This window comes from Mytilus edulis, chromosome 4, assembly GCF_963676685.1.
Source record: "Mytilus edulis chromosome 4, xbMytEdul2.2, whole genome shotgun sequence".
Classification (NCBI taxonomy): domain Eukaryota; kingdom Metazoa; phylum Mollusca; class Bivalvia; order Mytilida; family Mytilidae; genus Mytilus; species Mytilus edulis.
Window position 1 is genome coordinate 84,201,280 of NC_092347.1, and position 20,744 is coordinate 84,222,023.

General features: G+C 32.7%; 1 protein-coding gene across 1 annotated transcript in view; it reads right to left on the minus strand.

Moving 5' to 3' along the window:
- Window positions 1-2,679: 2,679 nt before the first annotated feature.
- LOC139520786 (leucine-rich repeat-containing protein 15-like) overlaps window positions 2,680-20,744 on the minus strand; it is a 67,665-nt gene continuing 49,600 nt past the window's right edge. The window contains exons 16-22 of the mRNA XM_071313729.1: window positions 20,206-20,360; window positions 19,225-19,323; window positions 16,729-16,818; window positions 16,175-16,273; window positions 14,689-14,793; window positions 6,341-6,373; window positions 2,680-3,660 (exon numbers count right to left, since the gene is read on the minus strand). Of these exons, the coding sequence (XP_071169830.1) occupies window positions 3,566-3,660; window positions 6,341-6,373; window positions 14,689-14,793; window positions 16,175-16,273; window positions 16,729-16,818; window positions 19,225-19,323; window positions 20,206-20,360 (676 nt within the window). The 3' untranslated portion in view covers window positions 2,680-3,565. The remainder of the gene's footprint in view (window positions 3,661-6,340; window positions 6,374-14,688; window positions 14,794-16,174; window positions 16,274-16,728; window positions 16,819-19,224; window positions 19,324-20,205; window positions 20,361-20,744) is intronic.

Genomic DNA, 20,744 nt, shown 5'->3' on the forward strand with positions numbered 1-20,744 from the left:
TAATATAACAATGACCATATTCCTGACTTGGTACAGGGCATTTTTAAAGGAAAAAATGGTGGGTTGAACCTGGTTTTGTGGCATGCCAAACCTCGCACTTTTATGGCCATGTGAAATATAACATCAAAATGACAACACAGGACTACAATATAAATAAATAGGAGAACACAATTGACAAAGAATCACACGAACAACAGCCAACAAAAGGCAACAAGTTCAAAATTTTAATACGCCAGAAGTGTATTTTGTCCACACAAGACCTATGTGTGACGCACAGATACAAAAGTTTGAAAGCCGAAACGAGTACAAAGTTGAACAGCATCGAGGACCAAAAGATCAAAAAGGTTGTGCCAAAAACGGCAAGGGTTTTCTGTTAAGTTACCAGAAAATCCCTATAATTTAGAGTAATTTATACTTTTGCAAACAGTAAATTTAATAAAATGAATATACAAAAGATGTACATGATAAAGCTGAAGTATTAATTAATTACAGGAAACAACTGAAATACATTTATGGAGAATTACTATTTTTCTCCTTAAAATGGGGAAAACCGCCATCCAAAAGAAAATAATATTTATAACCAGAAAAATATTAGCATGCTTTTTGGTTAAAATAACTAAGAAGGATGGGTTATTTTACTTACTAAGTATTTATGTTAATCAGTAGATTACAGAATCATTCTAAATTGTGTACAAATACCAATTCAAGCTATCTTTACCATGTGTTGTTTTTTGTTGTTTATCATTGTTTGCATGTTTGGACTTTTAGTCCAGATGAGTCGGATGTCAGTTGTTTATGTGTTATGATGTACTGTGTGTTTTACTCATGACCATCCTGAATAGAAAAGATGAGCAGATAACAATAGGCACTTTTAAAATATTGGGTACATATGTGAAAGAAAAGACATTCAAGAAAGAAATGTATGTAGTTGACATCCGAGACTGTCTAGATACATTCGTTCTAAGGTTATTCATCTAAATCAACTGTGAACGATGAAAAACACATAGTAGAAATTTAGAAATGGGACGCAAGTTTGCTTATAGAACTGCAATCATAATAGAGGAAAAGATAAACAATCGTTCCGAGACCAGAAATGATTCCACAGTACGACATACTAATTAATAGAATAAGGTCAGAGTGATACAGAAGAAAGTATGTTAGTAAAATAAGTAGCAACAAGATATACATTATTTGGTCTCTGGTGAATAGTGATCTTATAAGAGTAAATAAGGATCGATTGAGCATACCAACAAAACAGTAGACATAAAAATTAATTTCTTATTTCTACTAAATCCTCCCGCTTCAGAGATCTTTTTCGCAATCGTATAGAAATTCATTTGAAAAAAGTTTTCAGTGTTAGTTGGATATTCGAAGATATTAGTATTTGTTGTTATTAGTTTATAGCTATGAGTTTTTCAATCTAGTTAAAATTAAATCTCTCACTCGCTCACGTAGCGACCAAGCATGAAAAATGAGCGAGTGAGAGATTTAATTTTAATTAGATTGTGAGTTTTATTCCTTTTCTGATTTTATTAACCGTCCAAAATAAAACACTACGTGTCTGCACTCATATGTACAAGAAAAAGATAATGCTAAGTGTATGCTTTAGTCTTGTATGATTTTTAATTTTAGTTTCTTGTGTATAATTCGGAGTTTAGTATGACGTCCATTATCACTGTACTAGTATACATATTTTTTAAGGGACCAGCTGAAGGACGCCTACGTGTACGGGAGTTTCTCGCTACATTGAAGACCCATTGGTGGCCTTCGCTGTTGTCTGTTCTATGGTCGGGTTGTTGTCGCTTTGACACATTCCCCATTTCCTTTCTCAATTTTATTTGTGAATTGGTGACTGTTTTTGTGTATTGTCGTGAATGCATTTTAGGTTTTCGTTGTTATTTTGTGGTAGAAATGTAGTATTATATTGTTTGTTTATGTATTTTTCTGTTCTGAGTGTTTTTGCATTTATTTGTACTGTATTCCTGTCATGTATAAATGTTGTCATTTTAGTGTTATTTTTAAACATTGTCATTACGCGCGATGTTTGGCTAGACACAACACCATGTTTAACCCCCATAGTTTCTTCACATGTCCTGTACAAAGTCAGGAATATAAAGTTGTTATCTAGTTGTTGGATTCTATGTTAGTTGCATTTGTGTATGTTTTTGTTGCACTTCAGTGTTTCTGTTGTTTCGTTGTTTTCCTCTTATAGTTGATGTGTTTCCCTCGGTTTTATTTTATGACCTGGATTTGATTACTCTCAATCGATTTATGACTTTTGAACAGCGTCATACTACTGTTGCTTTTATTTATTACATTAAACTTACAATGTAAGTAATGCATGTTTTTATTATAAGAAAAAGATTTGTTTTGTGAAAGGAAAATAATTGGCGTGACAACAGAAAAACTATTCTTATGAGGTTTTTGTTTGTGTTAATACATAACTTTTGTTCAGTTGCGTAACTTTATTTCTCCTTTGTTAAGATCTAAGAATTTTGAGATAAGGGTAAAGACTAACTTCCATTATATGAATTTTAAACATTGACATATAACCGCTTGTTGTATACCAATTTAGTATGCTGAACTTGAAACGCCTCATCTAAGAACAGGAAATCAATTAACTATATTTGTTAACATATGTGTGTTCATGATATACTATGCCAAACGTAAGAAGAACAATAAAGTTGAATAACTTTATATTAATACATAACACAAAATAGTTATTGTTTGGTTATATGGAAAGAGTTCATAATCCTATACGTTTGACCAAAGTATGAGTTTGAAAACAACTTCTATCCATACAACACTTTTTTTTGGTAACTATATACACAATCATGAATATTTTTTTTTATAGAAACTATAATCGTGAGACCCTTATAGTTAAAATGTTTATTTAAGTACAGTAATCATAAAATTAGCCAACACGTTATAGTCTATATCATTATCGAGACACTGACATGATGTCACAGGCGAATCATGTAACAATCGAGTTATATGGAATTCATAAAAGTTTTCATTTATAAGAACTTTTATTTTTCTTTAATGAATTAACATTCCAAACGGACATTAAAGGAACAATACTTCTTTTATTGATCTGTCGCATGGTAAGTTATATCAACCATTCAAAACGGTATCATCTTTGGTGTTAATTTGGTATTTATATTTTATACTAGTCTTGAATCGCAGTTTTATGCTGCACATGCATTGCAAATATTAGTAGTCAATCCAGCAGCTTCAATATTTATATTTACATCTTTGAAATTGTTTAACAAATTCATTAAAAAAAACCAACACTTAGTTAACAGCAGTCATCAAGAATGCTGACACTAGGACGGAAAGCTTTTGAATATTTCACCACCGATACGTAAAAAAAAACCTGTATTTATTTTACAAATTAAACAAAAACTTTTAACAGCTGTGAATGAGATGTAACAGTAAAACAAACTAGTTACTATACGATTTAAACTATATCTAAACACCTCCTTCTTTTATGTTATATATAGAATTATATACATGTATGTACAATACACAAATTATACAACAATCAATTGACACGAAGTAAACCTTAATTGATTATGACCTCCTGAGGGAGATCATATTCGCTTGAGTAACAGTTAGGCGTTTCAGCAAGATCGTAACCAACTATTTCTTCTTGTTTGCCTTCAAAGTAAAACAAAAATTGTAATTAACATTCCAGCCACAAATATATTCCGAAAGAGGTTTGACGAAACTAGAAATCTGAATACCGATGATACACAGTCTTGTCATAGATAAGTTAGGTTTTATATTGTTTATTAGGTTTTCACACAGGTTACCAAGTGTTTAGCTAAATTAAAAAAGTACGAAAATCGATATATATATGTTATAACGAAATTCTAAATCATTTCAACAAACTCTGAACAAGCTCAAACAAAATCAAAGTAACACGCCGATGAAATGTGTTGCTTGCTTTACTCACCATAGATTTTATGTTGAAAATCTTTTTCAAAGTCAATGAACCATTAAAACGAGTTTAAGATAGAATGATTCCTGTCAGATAGACATGTAGCTATCAAAGGTACCAGGATTATAATTTAGTGGCCAGACCCGCGTTTCGTCTACATAAAATTCATCAGTGACGCTCATATCAAAATATTTATAAAGCCAAACAGTTACAAAGTTGAAGAGCATTGAGGATCCAAAAATCCAAAAAGTTGTGTCAAATACGGTTAAGGTAATATATGCCTGGAATAAGAAAATCTTTAGTTTTTCGAAAAATTCAAAGTTTTGTGAACAGGAAATTTATAAAAATTACCACATCATTGAAATCAATGAAATAAAAAGGGTCCAACTGTTTTACCAGAGTTATTTCCTCTTTTTTTGGCTCTAAAATATGTTATATAGGAGTCTAAAAATGTAACTTCTGAATTATATAAAGCTAAAGGTTTAACTAATGAATCAAAGAGATTATTTGCAACTTTAACTGCTATATTATTCAATGGACTAGTATATGACTTCATCGCAAAGAGAACTTTTTTTTAGCTTTTTTTGTTAGATCTATAGTCCTGTGCGTAAGATTTCCATTATTTTTAATCAACATTCCTAAAAATTTAAACTCATTTGTGTCTGATATTGGAATATCTTTGTATGTAGCAAATGAGCTAGCTGTTTCGGAACAGTTTTGCTTTAAAATCATAGTTTTAGTTTTATTAACATTTACACTTAATTGCCAATTATCACAAAAAGCACGTAAATTGTTTAAACTTTTTTGTAATCCCTCTTCAGTTTCAGATATTAAAAGAAAATCATCTGCAAATAGAAGAGAGTTAATATTTGAAGAAACTAATGAAACAGGATCTGAATTTCTTTTATCTAACTCTTTGATTACATCATTAATAAAAAGGTTAAATAATGTTTGACTCAATAAATCCCCTTGTTTTACCCCTCTTGAAATATTAAAATATTTAGACAATTGACTTTTATATTTAATTGAAGATTCTGTTTTATTGTAAATAAAGGCAACAGTAGTATACCGCTGTTCAAAACTCATAAATCCATGGACAAAAAACAAAATCAGGATAACAAACTAAAACCGAGGGAAACGCATTAAATATAAGAGGAGAACAACGACATAACACTCAAATGTAACACACATAGACAAAATCCCACGAGAATAAAATATATAACATCAAAACCAAATACATGAATTTGGGATAGACAAGTACCGTGACACGTCTTATCGCAATATGAATTTACACTAAAAAATAAGAGAAAACAAACGACACAACGTTATAATGTAATACACACAGAAACGAACTATAATATAACAATGACCATATTCCTGACTTGGTACAGGGCATTTTTAAAGTAAAAAAGATAAAAGGTTTTAATACAAGTATACATTTAATTAAAACTTTTTAATGATCCATGACAATGAGGTCACAGTCAGATAAATCCTATTTTGGAGACATGTACGCCATATATTTATTCCATACATCAAATAAAGGCAACAGAAGTATACCGCTGTTCAAAACTCGTAAATCGATGGAAACTTGTAAATCGTAAATCAAATACAGTCGACAAATTGCTTATGATAATTAAAAAGAGACCGAAACATGCAATTTTACAGTGACCAATGAACCATGAAAATGTGGTTAAGGTAAGAATTAACCTTCCAGACGGACATGTGCACCTTACTTTTTCAATTTTACAATCATTCAATACACCACATGATGTAGTCCGATTGCTTAAAGTTTTTCGAAAAAATACCAAAACACAAAAACTAATATTAATCAATGAACCATGAAAACGAGTTTAAGATAGAATGCTACCTGCCAGATAGACATGTACCGCTTACAACAATTCCAAACACAAACTATAGCTAACCTACTGCTTGTAGTATATGAAAAAAAAACAGGCATAAAAGAATCGACTAATGTACAAAGAAAAAAAAGAAGACATGAGCAGGTGATAGCTTCCGGACAAACATGTACCCCTTACAATCTTTCCATACACTACATTTAGTTGACCTACTGCTTACTTCATTTAAAAAACAGATCAAAACACAAAAAACTTAACATTGACCAACGACCACAAAAATAAGGTCAAGGTGAGACGAAACCTGCCAGATTGAGATGAACACATATGCCAAATATAGTTCTCCTAATACTAGTAAGCTTTTATTTAAAAAGTTAACGCCGCCGCCGCCGAATGTTAATCACCACAGATATGTATAAAAAACTGCGAATTACGTCACATGCCAGACCAAAATTGTTGAACTGTCACTTTAACAATATTTTGATGCCAAAGATGATCTGGTATATACTATTCAAATCAGACTTTCCATATTATTCAAACTTACCTGTTTTATTTTGTTTGGGAACTGAACTTCGATCTGCAGAAGAAAGTAAATTTAACACATAACATTCAATGTTTATAATTTTCTCCGAAATATTTATAACGGTTTATATTAGTTTAATTTGCTGAACAGCTTCAAGTTGATTGTTATCAGTATTATTCATTTTTCTGAATGTACTTTTTGCTCTGTATATTAATGATTTAACTACAGAAATTAAGTCTTTAAATAAGGGTATTGAAATTGATAGTATAAATGTAAACATCTTACTATATGCAGACGATATCGTTTTACCAGGTCCAAGTAAGGCGAGTTTACAATGTATGCTTGATTGTGTTAATGCATGGTGCCATATATGGAGATAAAGTATTAATTGTAGTAAATCAAATGTCATACATTTTAGGCCTAGCTCTGTTGAACGTTCTACTTTCATTTTTTTCTGTGGAAGTCATAGTTTAGCATATGTAGATTCATACAGATATTTAGGTATTTGGTTCAGTGAACATGTAACATGAAATAAAGCCGTTAAAGAACTCTTTAAATCTGCCAGCCGATAGTTGAGCTGTTTGACTGTGAAATTTTACGCTTATGGTGGCAGGACGTCTCAAGTGTTCACAAAACTGTATGAAAGTTTGGTACAACCAATATTGTTATATGGTGCGTCGATATGGGGACTAACTGAACATAGACTCATTAATAACGTTCAAATCAGGGCTAGTAAAATATTCATTGGAGTTACTAAACTGACTAGCATTACTACAGTACAGGGTGATTTAGGATGACTGTCATGTCATGCTAAACAAAGACTGGAAGTTTTCGGATTCTTTTATAAACTTGAAAATTCAGATAATTCTCGTACTTTCTATAAGATACATTTATGGTCGAAACGAAAACGTAGATCCTGGACCTTTAATATGATTAAGTTATTTTGCAACATGTCTATAGAACACTTAATGCAGCCCGGAATTAGCAAAGAACTATGTTTTAAAGTGATTAAAAGTAAATTACGAATACTAGATGAACAGTTGTGGTTTACCAAACTTTGGAATGATAATTCGTATGTGAATGGAAACAAGTTGACGCTATATAGACGTTACAAGAAGGACTTTAAACCTGAACACTATGTGATAAACGCAATGCAACGCCGTTTACGAAGTAATTTATGTAAACTTAGATGTGAAACTTGACCTTTGTCTGTCGAGACGGGTCGTTATACGAAACCCGCCAATACCGTTAGATAAAAGAATTTGTCCATTTTGTAATAATGATGTAGAAGATGAGATACACTTTTTGATTAATTGTGACATTTACAGTGACTTAAGGGTTAATTTGTTTCACAGAGCTGTGGTCATAAATTATTCTTTTTGTACAAAGTCAGATTTTTTATCAATTTGTATTTTTAATTCATCATGCAGAATTACAATACGAGTTATCTATCTTGGTGCATAATATGATAAGTAGACGTCGCGCACTGAAAAGCAATCTACACTCTTGATTGTATATATCCGTAAAAGTCAAAGTTACATTTTATTTATTTATTTTTTTAATTCATTTTATTCATGTTCGATTTATTTACTATTTTACTGAGAGGTTTTTAAGAAAGCAACAAGATTACTTCATTTTATTCTTCGCAATCTCTATATATAACCTCTTTAAAATATATTCTTTTTATCCTATATCATTTATTTTTATTTTTTTTAACGTCATACTTAATTTTGTCTTTTCTATTTTTAAAATTTATGGTCTTTTTAACTACTTATTTAAAAAAAAAATTATGATGTGAAAAATCCGGATAATTTAAATTTTTTTTGACATTTTATATGTTTTTCAATTTGTATTTGTTTTATAGATATATATTTGTATATATAGTGTCTCATAGGCCTATTTAGGCTGGGTATTTGTCTTATTTTATTATTGTGAAATGTATATGATATAATCTGTAAAAAAAATCTGTAGACAAGTATGTGCCACTTTAATAAAATGAATAATTATTATTATTATATTGTATCAGAAATATTATCATATTCGGTTATTGTTAATATATATATATAATTGAGAAAATGAGCCATTGAGACAACTTTCCACCAGAAATAAAATTAAGTGATATAAAACAAGTATAGGCAACGTGTAACATTCAACAATGAGAAACAACTATACCGTATAGTTGGCTATACAAAAACCAACGGCCTTAATACACATGTTCACCTTACCGCGATATCGACACGGAAAACGAAACCGAAACCGATACGGAAACCAAAAATAGGAGTGAATTCGAAGTAAATGGTGAATGTTTATAATGTCAAATAATCTCAACTCTTTTACTCCATTATATTGTTTGACATTTGAAAACAGCAAAAATAAATTCAACGAGTATTTGGAACACTAATGCAAGTACTATACAATTAAGATGTAGATACAAATTTATTTATGATGTACATTAATCATGAGGTAGGTTTCGATTACTAACAGATGGAAGTTGATACCCATATTAAGGAAATCTTATTTACCAGCAATGTATAAGTTAAATCACAGAAATACTGAACTCAATAGAAAATTCCAAACGGAAAGACCTATAATCAAATGGCAAAATCAAAAGCTCAAACACATCAAACGAATGGATAACAATTGTCATATTCCAGTATAAGACATGATTTCAACTTCAGAATTATCAGTGAAACAGTAGATAGTTTAAATGAAGTATATTGTATACTAATGAGAGCGCTAAGCAGAATAAGACAGGTGCATAAAGAAGCGGTACTTATTATCTGGCACTATGAACTTTTAACGGTTTTGATTTGGTTAAGATGATACCCTTCATTTTAACAAATGGCTTAGATTATTGATTGTTCTTTTAGTTCATAAAGCATTCAATGAAACTTGACAAATTCTTCATCAATCTTTTGTATCAATGATGACATGGCTTAAACTTCAGTATGGAGATCTACTTACTTACTTAGGCCCTTGTCTACTCCGGGGAGCATAGGCCATTGACGAACTCCCTCCTTCTAACTCGATTTTGGGCAAGCTTTTCTAGTGTGTTCCAGTTGTGTCCTTGCTGCTTTATTTCCGATTCTGTGTTCCTACGCCAGGTGTTTCTTGGTCGTCCTCCTTTTCTTTTTCCTTGAGGGTTCCACTTACGTGCCTGCCCTGTAATGCTGCTTGCTGGTTTTCGCAGTGTGTGGCCTAACCATATCCATTTTCTTTTCTTGATTTGGATGTCAATGGGTTCTTGTCCAGCTCTTTCAATAGGTCTTCATTTCTTACTTTATCGAACCATCTGATGTTGATGATTCTCCTTAGGCAGTAGTTGATGATCCTTTGGAGTCTAGACAACATTGGTTTTGTTGTTCTCCATGTCTCTGATCCATACAAGAGCACTGATTTAACGTAGGAATTGAAAATTTTCATTTTTGTGCTTCTTGAGATGTTCTTGTCTATCCCAAATTCATGTATTTGGTTTTCATGTTATATTTGTTATTCTCGTGGTGTTTTGTCTGATGCTTGGTCCGTTTCTGTGTGTGTTACGTTTCGGTATTATGTCGTTGTTCTCCTCTAATATTTAATGCGTTTCCCTCGGTTTTAGTTTGTTACCCCGATTTTGTTTTTTGTCCATGGATTTATGAGTTTTGAACAGCGGTATACTACTGTTGCCTTTATTCCATACTTTCCATAGAATGTTAAAGATGACTCTGGCTTTGATGATTCTTTCTTTTACATCAGCGTCTGTGCCTCCTTCTATATTGACAATGCTTCCTAGATAGGTAAACTCCTCTAGTTCTTCTATGTTGGTGTTGTTCATCTTTATTGTTTACTTTTGGTATTGATCTTCATTACTTTTGTTTTTTCTTCATTTGGTTTGAGTCCAAGCTTTATAGATGTTGAAGAGAGAAGGGTTGTTTTTTCTTGCATTTGATGTTATGTACTGGATATAAGGGCTATATCATCTGCAAAGTCCAAGTTTTCTAGTTGTTGCCACATAGTCCATTGGATTCCATTTCTTTTCCCTTCAGTTGCTTCTTTCATGATGTAGTCTATTGCCAAGAGGAAAAGAAAAGGTGAAAGCATGCAGCATTGTTTTACTCCAGTTTAAACATCAAAACTCTCGCTGAACTTGCCTTCATGTATAACTCTGTATTTCATGTTGTCATATGAGTTTCTGATGATGTTTATGAAAGGTTGTGGTATTCCATAGTGTGCCATGATGTTCCAAAGGGTTTCTCTGTCCAAGCTGTCGAATGCCTTTTCAAAGTCTACGAAGTTAATCAGTAACGAGGTGTTCCACTCTAAGGACTGTTCAGTTATTATGCGTAGTGTGGCTATCTGGTCTATGCATGATCGGTCTTTCCTAAATCTTGCTTGCTGTTCACGGAGTTTTTCGTCTATAGCCTTAAGAAGTCGTATAAGGAGAATTCTATTCAGTACCTTTGCTGCCACTGATAGTAATGCAATTCCTCTGTAATTTTTGCATTCTTTAAGGTTGCCTTTCTTTGGTAGTTTTATTAGGTGGCCCTCATTTCATTCTTGAGGCATTTCTTCTTGCTGCCATATATCACGGAATAGTTTATGTAAGAGGTTAGCTGATACGTCTGGGCTGGCCTTAAGGACTTCTGGTGGAATGTTTTCCGAACCTGCTGCCTTTCCTGACTTCTACAATTTTACAGCTTGTTTAATTTCTACTTTTGTTGGTAGGTTAAGGTTTATATGAAGCTCTTCATCTGCTTTGTTGATAACTGGTGTTTTAGCTGGAGGTTGTTTATTCAGAAGTTCTTTGAAGTATTCGGCCCATCTAGCAATCTGTTCTTCAATAGTGGTAAAGACCTTCCCATTTTTGTCTTTAACTTGTTGACCGGTTTGTCTAAATTCGCCAGCAAGTTCTTTGGTGGTATCATACAGATCTTTCATGTTTCTCATGTTTGCAGCTTCCTCAGCTTGTGAGGCAAGATTTTCAATGTATGCACTTTTATCTTTTCTTACACACTGTTTAACTTCCTTGGGGTTTTTGTTGTCGTCAGTTTGAGCATCAGCTCTTGATTTTCTAGTTTTGCTTCTATTCAATTTGTATATTTTTCTGTTTTCTCTCATTAACTTTCCTGAGAGTGGCTAGTGTAATCCATTCTTTTTGGGTGTGTGTTTTTCTACCAAGAGTTTCTTCACATGTGCTGTTTATTACCTCTTTTATCTGAATCCACCGGTCTTCGATGTTATCAAGTTCTTTTAGCAGCTGGAATTTGTTTGAAAGTGTTATGTTGAACTGTTCTTTCTCTGTTTTTTTCTTTCAAGAAGTTGACATTGTATTTCACCCTTGATGAGTTTTTCATGGTGTATACTTTCCTTAGTTTCATTCTTATTTTTCCAATCAGGAGGTGATGGTCTGATGCAGCATCTGCTCCCCTCTTTACACAAACATCTTGGAGCGATCTCCTAAATTTGTTGTTTATGCAGAAATTGTCAATTTGGTTTTCTGTGACATGGTCTGGTGATACCAATGTTGCCTTGTGGATGCGTTTGTGTGGAAAAATACTCCCTCCAATGACAAATGTATTGTTGGCACATAATTCTGCAAATCTTTCTCCATTTTCATTCATTTGACCAAGTCCATGATTTCCCATTGATTGCTTATATCCCATATTGTTGTTTCCTATTTTGGCATTGAAATCGCCCATTAGATCTTTGTCTTTTCGCTGGTTTAGAATTCCATTTAAGGTGTTATAAAAATTGTCCTTGTCATTTTCATCGGCAATATTTGTTGGTGCATAGCACTGTATAAAGTTTGCTCTTATTCGCTTATGCTTTGTTCGAAATGTTGCTGTTATTATTTTTGAACTTATAGGTTCCCAAGATATAAGTGCCCAATTGGCTTCCTTTGACATCATCATGGCAACTCCTTCTGTATGTGGACTACCATCCTCTTGATGTCCAGAATATAAAATAGTCTCACCAGTAGAAAGCATTGTCTTACCAGTTGAAATCCATCGAGTCTCGCTCAACCCTAGTATTTTTATGTTGTACTTTTTCATTTCATTGGCTATGATTGATGCTTTGCCACTTTGGTACATGGTTCTTACATTCAAGGTCCCAAGTATGGAGGTTGACTTAGGTGTCAGAATGTTAATCGGCTTTGTAGCTTCGTTTCCGTTTCCGTCATGTCTCTTGTTGTTGAAGAGTCGGTCAAATGAATGAAAATGGAGAAAGAGTCGGTAAAAATATTTCTGTTCGTCAATGTTTCTGTAACTGTGAACTTTTTTACAAGGCGAGATAGTTGGGTTTGCGCTCAACCCCCAACCTGGAGGGCCAGGAATTTTGTTCTCAAGGTATCCTTCCTCTAGATAAGCTGTCTGCCATGACTTACGAGCCTTATCTAACCGGTTTGATTTTGGAGTTGTTTCTTCACCTAGATGGGTTGCCTTTCTTGGCTTACGACTCTAATCTATCCGGCTATTTTTCCATAGCTGGGGCAAGATTGATGAGTGTAAGGGCATGTCCACACGCCGGTGGGCCTACACACTGCATCTCTGAGGCCCTTGCTGCTCCGAGATCCTCTACAAATATGCCTAGGACACTAGACCCTAGTTACTGTGTGCTGTCGCGAGGAGGCATAGTAGAAGTTTTGAATAGTGTAGAGGCTATGTACTGGACAAAAAACTTACTCACTCGGCTTTCCCTTCACCTGCAAAAGCAGGCTAGCCAGCGGTGGTATCAGAGCCTGTGGCTCCAACCTACACTAGACGCATACAAAATCCTGTGGCACAGCCACCAACACATAGATGAAGATCTATTTAGGGTGATTTGACATCAGAAACACCAAATCTGAGTTCTTTGGTCATAACAAAAACGCGATGACTTACAGATTGATGGATGCGATCGGTCCATACCATATATTACCGTTTTCTAGTGATTTTTACTTACTTGGTGATACCAAATATATCCATCAGAACATCATATTCTATAACACCAGAAACTGTAAAGCAGTTATCAATCAAAATGCAATAATCGGCGATTAATGCAAATTTATCAATAAAAGATTCGTTCATGTAGAACATTCCATAAAACATTTATAATATAATAGGTTCTTTTTATAGAAATAGTCGGAACGATATTGCACCTATTGTAGAACTATGTGCAGCTCTTTTCCTACGACAAAACCTGCTTCATGATTGTTGTAAATCATAATCAAATTGTACCAACATCTGAAATTGTATGTTACTTACATAGTGTATTGAATAATGATTCAATTTAACTTTCCACAATTCCATCCATAGATAGATGTGAATTGATGAATTGAAGAAATCCTCCATCTAGTGTATTCACATTTTAAAACAAAATAATGGTGTAAAAAAGTTGAGTTAATAAACATAATTAATTTTTACTATTTACATCGCTGTTAATTTTGGTTTGGTATCGGTTTCGGTTTTGATATCAACTATGGTGAACATGTCAAATAATAATAAAACTATTTACGAAAAACCAATAAGAACACTCAATGTCTCCCCCTAACCTGAGACAGTGGTGATAGCCATGTCTCTCAATTTGTACAAGTGTGTGGTTTTCAAGAGAAAAGATAAATCTTTATCGGTAGTGTACTTGTGCAACAAAAGTTTTTGGCTATTTATGGTTTTTTAAAGCTACTGTGCGAGAATTCGACGAAGGCAAAGACTGAAGCTCTTAATTCAGTCTCTATAGATAAAATTGAAATCACTGTTTTGTTACTTAAGAATTTCTAAAATTTCTGTTAATAGTTATCAAAGGTACCAGGACTATAATTTGATACGCCAGACGTACGTTTCGTCTACGTGAGACTCATCAGTGACGCTCAGAATAAAATAGTTATAAAGCCAAACGAGTACAAAGTTGAAGAGCAATCAGGACCCGAAATTCCTAAAAGTTGTGCTAAATACGAATAAGGTAATCATTTCCTGGGATAAGAAATCCTTAGTTTTTCGAAAAATTAAAAGTGTTGTCAACAGGAAATTTATAAAAAATGATCATATAATTGATATTCATGTCAACACCGAAGTGCTGACTACTGGACTGTTAACGGTCTCTAATGTATTTTTTTGTGCAATATACAAATACATATCTGAATGTTTTTTTTATTGTATTTGGTAGCAACACATAATTGCACTAGCTACGAGATATAAACAGAAAACGAAATCTGATTTGTTGTTTTCATTCATTAATGAGAGTGAACACGTGAAATATCAAATAACCTCTAAATCAAGTATTTGTCTCAATTCTAACATATACTGTTTTTGTCGCAATTATAGTATCTGGTATTTGTTTCACTTTAAATAAAATAAGCTAATGTTTGTCTGAATCTAAGTAGCGATTCTGAGTTTCCATTTTAATATACTTACCTCTACATCTAGTCTTGATGACAATATAGATAATAATTGTGATGAATGCCATGGCCGAAACAGTGCAGGCTATGATTCCTAACAGTATTGAGATGTTATAGCTGGCTAAAGAAATATTTGATTAATTAATTCAAAATCGAAATAAAAGTTCTAAAATAAATATAAAATGAAATTTTTGAAAGAAAAACGAGTCCTTTCTTATTGTTAAAAATAAACTAAGATTTCTATTTTCGTCTGAAAACGGAACACAAAAGAAATTAATCGCAATATTAGAACCAATTAAAAAAGTTTGAATAGTTAAGCATCTCATCTATGGCAACTATTGTTAATATAAATCTTGCAGTGCATGTGTTTGATCATACAAATCTGTAATGTAAAAGAGGGACGAAAGATACCAAAGGGAGAGTCAAACTCATAAATCTAAAACAAACTGACAACGCCATGGCTAAAAATGAAAAAGACAAACAGAAAAACAATAGTAAACATGACACAACATAGAAAACTAAAGAATAAACAACACGAACCCCACCAAAAACTAGGGGTGATCTCAGGTGCTCCGGAAGGGTAAGCAGATCCTGCTCCACATGTGGCACCCGTCGTGTTGCTTATGTGATTACAAAATTTTAATCCGGTAAATAGTCTAATTCGGTAGGTCACATTCATGAAAGGGAAGGGAATTGTAGTTACGACGTAAGGAACATATCCGATATCATTTGTGAAACGGTTATTCCATAACGGTCAACCGACTCGTGATGGCGTCCGTAATTCTTTTGTAAACTGGAATATATGTACAAATGGCTTTGTAAACAAATAACCTGCGTTTCCCTCAGTTTTAGTTTGTTACCCCGATTTTGTTTTTTGTCCATGGATTTATGAGTTTGAACAGCGGTATACTACTGTTGCCTTTATTTGTTTTAACTCACAGCAATGTTGAAATTATATTCTTTCAATGTTTTCATTATTTCGTTAGATAATGAATTAAAAATTTGTGAACTTAATTATTTTTGTCACTAATTATATAAGTGCTTGACGGTATGACCGGACCAGTAGTCATATATTTAGTACTGGCATATAAATTAGAATATACGTTCATGGATATGAAATGTTATCAAATTTTAAAAACCTAAAGAACTGTAAAATACATTATGTACAGAAGTCTGTCCGAGTTTGACTTTATTTTTGATTTTTTTTGGTTTAAAGTAATAACTATTTTTGCTGGCAGATCGTTAGTGTCCAATAGTTTTACAGCCAGGTAGCCATTTCTTTGATATTGGTACCCGATGTAAGTGTAAACTTATCTTTAAATGAATAACTTGACTTGAAATGCATCTATATTAATTTTGATACTTAAAACGTTTCAAAGGAAAAGAAATACTCATCACAAAGTGCTATACTTACAGACTGACAAACATAACAAAAAACTAATCTTAACATACATTTATGATACCATTAACTAATAATGTTTTTTTAAACAGCAATAGCTTACTTTCATTAACGTTATCCTTCGTTTTTGTTATTAATATTGGCTGAGTCGTCTCTGAACTTTCTGAAGTAATTGTCCAATTTTCAATCTCAATTGTGGTTTCTGAAATATATGATGCATTTATATAAACATTTGGACATATAACATTCCATTCAATAAGAATACATACACAAAGAAGGAAAGCTTGCATCAAAACAAAAAACTTTAAAATAGTATAAAACATGATTTAGAGAAGATAGCAATAAAAAGTCTGGTAAACTGGATGAAATCACTTTATTTGGCAAAACTTTTAAGAATTTTTGTCCTCAATGCTCTTCAACTTCGTACTTTATTTGGCCTTTAAAACATTTTTTGATTCGAGCGTCACTTGTGAGACTTTTGTTGACGAAACGCATGTCTGGCGTTAATATAAAACTTTAATCCTGGTATCTATGATGAGCTATTTACTTCTGTTTAAGTATAATTTCTGTCAGAAAATTATTGTTATAAAATATTTTAACTGCTGACAAAGTTACAAATGTGATTTTTTTTTTATCTTTTAAACAACAATAACTTACTTTTATCATCGATATTGATCTTTGTTGTGAGTGCCAGAGGTTGGATTGTATCTTTGGTAATTGTTGATCTTTCAATCTTAGTTGTGGTTTCTAAAACATAAGATCAATGTATAGAAACTTGTTGACAAACGATTTACTTTTGAATAAGCGACTAAGACAAACTAAATATTTCTTCGAAAGAGGATTAATTAAAGTAACTTCCACAGACATGTCCATTTTTATGTCCAGTGTCGGTTAGAATACAGCTAACGTTCAAACATTTCATTGGTGTAAAACTTTTCCCGTTTGTTTTCTTGGAATAATTAGTAGAACATGATATTTCTTCCAAAGCAAAAGACAATCGGCCTACTGGAATGACAAATGACATCGTATGGAAGTCGATACTAACCTTTTACAACATTTGTTAAAAGCATAAATATTGTCTTCTTATCGAAGTTTGGAAAATAAATTATCTGATGTGAATTCCGTATTCTTTATTGTTTGGGAACTGGTTATAATTTTTTTTAATTAGTTTATTTTTTTTATGATACCAAATCTTTTCTGTTGATATCGTTTCGATATAGTTGTCTTTCAAACAAGTATTTGAATTTGAATGTTTGTGTTTTTATTTCGTTGCCCATTCAATGAGGTTTGCTAGCCGGTTATACACAAGGGGATACATAGAACACACTTGTCATATTTGAACATTATTTAAAAAGATACAATATCAATCTAATCTCAAAAAAATATTTTACAAGTAGACGTTCTGCACGCTGTTCATCCTGATCCAACCAAATTAATTTGTTAGTTTGTGTAAATGACAGGCCTTGTTTGAAATTGTCGTCACGAAGCACCCTTTCTGAATTCTGATGGAAATATTTTCGGACAGATAAAAAATATGTATGAAATATGTGGACGTATTAATTAGTCAATCAATACAAATGAATATCATAAAATTTTAAGTTTGGCATGCATTTAAACTTAGAGTCATATGAAACCATAAATTAAAAAAAAAATGATGCCTATGTTTTTTATATCAAAATGAATAGTTGTCATAATTAAACTTGTGTACGTATACTTTTTCTGAAGAAATTTCTTTAATTTGTCCACATTTAGATGAAGTTTACTTTTTTAATAACTTGCTTCCATGAAGCAATTCACCGACATATTTTCCGTATTCAAAGTGACCTAGCGTGACCCTCTCGTAAAAATCCGGTGATCGCAATACGCATGGATCTGTTACAGAAATATACTATTAAATGTACATGTTATACGCGTTCTTAATATCCATGCTTCTTTGTTGATTGTTAACTATAAGGTGACAATCGGTAAGATACGGCTGTTTTTGGCAAAACTTTTAGGAATTTTGGTCCTCAATGCTCTTCAACTTTGAACTTTATTTGGCCTTTTTCACTTTTTTTGGATTCGAGCGTCACTGATGAGTCTTTTGTAGACGAAACGCGCGTCTGGCGTATATACTAAATTTAGTCCTGGTATCTATGATGAGTTTATTTACAACCACTGGGTCGATGCCGCTGCTGGTGGAGATTTATTTCCCCGAGGGTATCACAAGCTCAGTAGTCAGCACTTTTTGTGCTGACATGAATTGTCATTGATATGGTTATATTTATAAATTTATTGTTTACAAATTTTTGAATTTTTTGAAATATTAAGGCTTTTCTACCTCAGTCATAGGTTACCTTAGCTGAAATTTAGTCCTGGTATCTATGATGAGTTTATTATTAATCAAACACGACAATTAATGAGCTGCCATATTTTCACTTCATAACAGACAGAGAACAAAAAAAGGACGATTATACGATATTTTTGCGTAAAAAATGACACAATCGTGTACAGAAGACTTTATGATATATACATGCCTTGCATTGGTTCAAGAATTCGGTAAACATTATTTTGCACCAGTCACTCGTTTCATATGACTTTAATCATTTGAATCACATTTATACGGATGTAAAATTGGTAATTTAGGCTTAATACAGGCGTCACACATTGGCGTATAGACCGGTGTGCACCAAACGTACAGAGAAAATTGACAATATCGGTATACGTTAGTTGCACGCCAGAGGAACGCTAAGCAATAGTTAAACGCGCGTTGCATAAGATTGAAGTACATCGAAATACCATGGTTTACGCTTGGTAAACGCTACAACTCCAGGGATTTTTTATGCAGCATAAAAATTTTCATCCAGCTCTAGCGTGTGTCTAGCGTATATCTGTACGCTACACGCACGTATAACATATGCTACAAGCGCGTTAAACGCGCTACAGATAAGTTTGAGACACGTTTAGTACACGTTGTATACGCTTCAAGATCGTTCGACTTTAACTAAAACGTATGCGGGTGTGTTTGTTAGTGTATTGCATATATGTACCCATCGAAATCGTTTGAAATTGCGATACTCGTTATCGACCGAAGAAACTTTTCCCCCATATAGGTGCTTTATAAATAAGCTACATTTGTGATTTTTCTAATTCTACGTAGCAGTAATTACTTACTGTGGTCAACGATAGCTTTTATTGTTGTGAGTTCAACTTGTTGAGTCGTCTCCAAGCTCTCTGTAGTTAATGTGGAACTTTCTATCTCAGTTGTTGTTTCTGAATCACATTATGCATTGATATAAGTGTCTGGACAGTTACTTTCCTTTAAATTTTTTAATAAAATTCGAATATTTATATATTTTGTGGGTTTGTAAAACAAGATAAGTAACCGGGAAACAGTGCCAAAAAAGTCGCCTTATAATCCATATGACAAGATAGTTTAAAAGAAACACTTGATTCAAGGCAAACAACTGTGAAAGGTTAATATCAACGGGAACTTACTATCCATCGCTTATTTCGGACCTGTTTCTGTACAATTTATGACTAAAATCAACAAAGACACAAAGAAACAACATCTGATACAAAAAATATTAACATTTTAAGATATTTGGATGGCAAATGTTGGTCATCTCAACTAGATTGCTTTTCTCACTTTCGCCGTACCGGTTCTAGCGAGAAAATCATTCTCGTTGAGTTGATCAACGATAATCTATAAATTTTGAAAAAATATCATCTTTCGTAGACAGCAATTCCTATGATATGTCGTCTTACAATTTTTGACTTAATAGATTGCATGTATATCCTTACTTATTGTGTAGTTTTGCCTCGTCAGATTTTCCATATCTTGAACTATCTAAAGATATATGACGATTTCTTATATTTACCCCTATGTCCTATTCTAAGCCATGTATTGACACGTTATTTTCGTGACAGACAAAATTTAAGTCTATATTAAAGTAGATACTTTTAGAATTGATATGATTAAGATAGTTTAGATTGCCCAGGTGTTTGAAGAGCAGAAGATGTTTAAATAACGTCGATGCAAAGAACGCAGGTATAGTATTAGCTCAACAGTATCCGAAAATATTCTTATTTTACTAAATTTTGTACGCTTAGTTCCTTTTTAAGGTAAAGGACTGATTTATTTCAAATTCAAACCTTTACACTCCTCAACATTCGGAATATCCTTGATAAGTTGTTCATTTATGTTAGAACAAACAACACCATCTGCAACTGTTGATGTCTGCTGTAATACCCAAAGTTGAAAAGAACGGATTCTACAGTCACAAATTAAACTGTTTGAATGAAGGGACCTGAAAACATAAACCATTGTATGAATTGAAATTGTTCATAACATTAATTATGACGAAGAAAAAAGAAAACAAATACAGGTCAACAGATTCATATTTAGCTATAGATTTAAAGGTGTTTATACAAAGTCAACCTGCAGATTTTTTTTACGTACTTTAAAAATATAAAATGTAACATGCGTTTCAACTTGAAATATACATGTTAATGAATACTCCTTTTATATGTTACAGGCAGCTTCTAAATTAAGGCAAATGGCAAAACGGCTAATCTTGACAATCGTTATACAGATTGACTAAAATACCTAGTAATTTTGTAAAATGACTAAAATTTTAAAACAAAGTTGAACAAATTGCCTGTTCAAGTTCAGAAATTTGAAGAAAATGGAT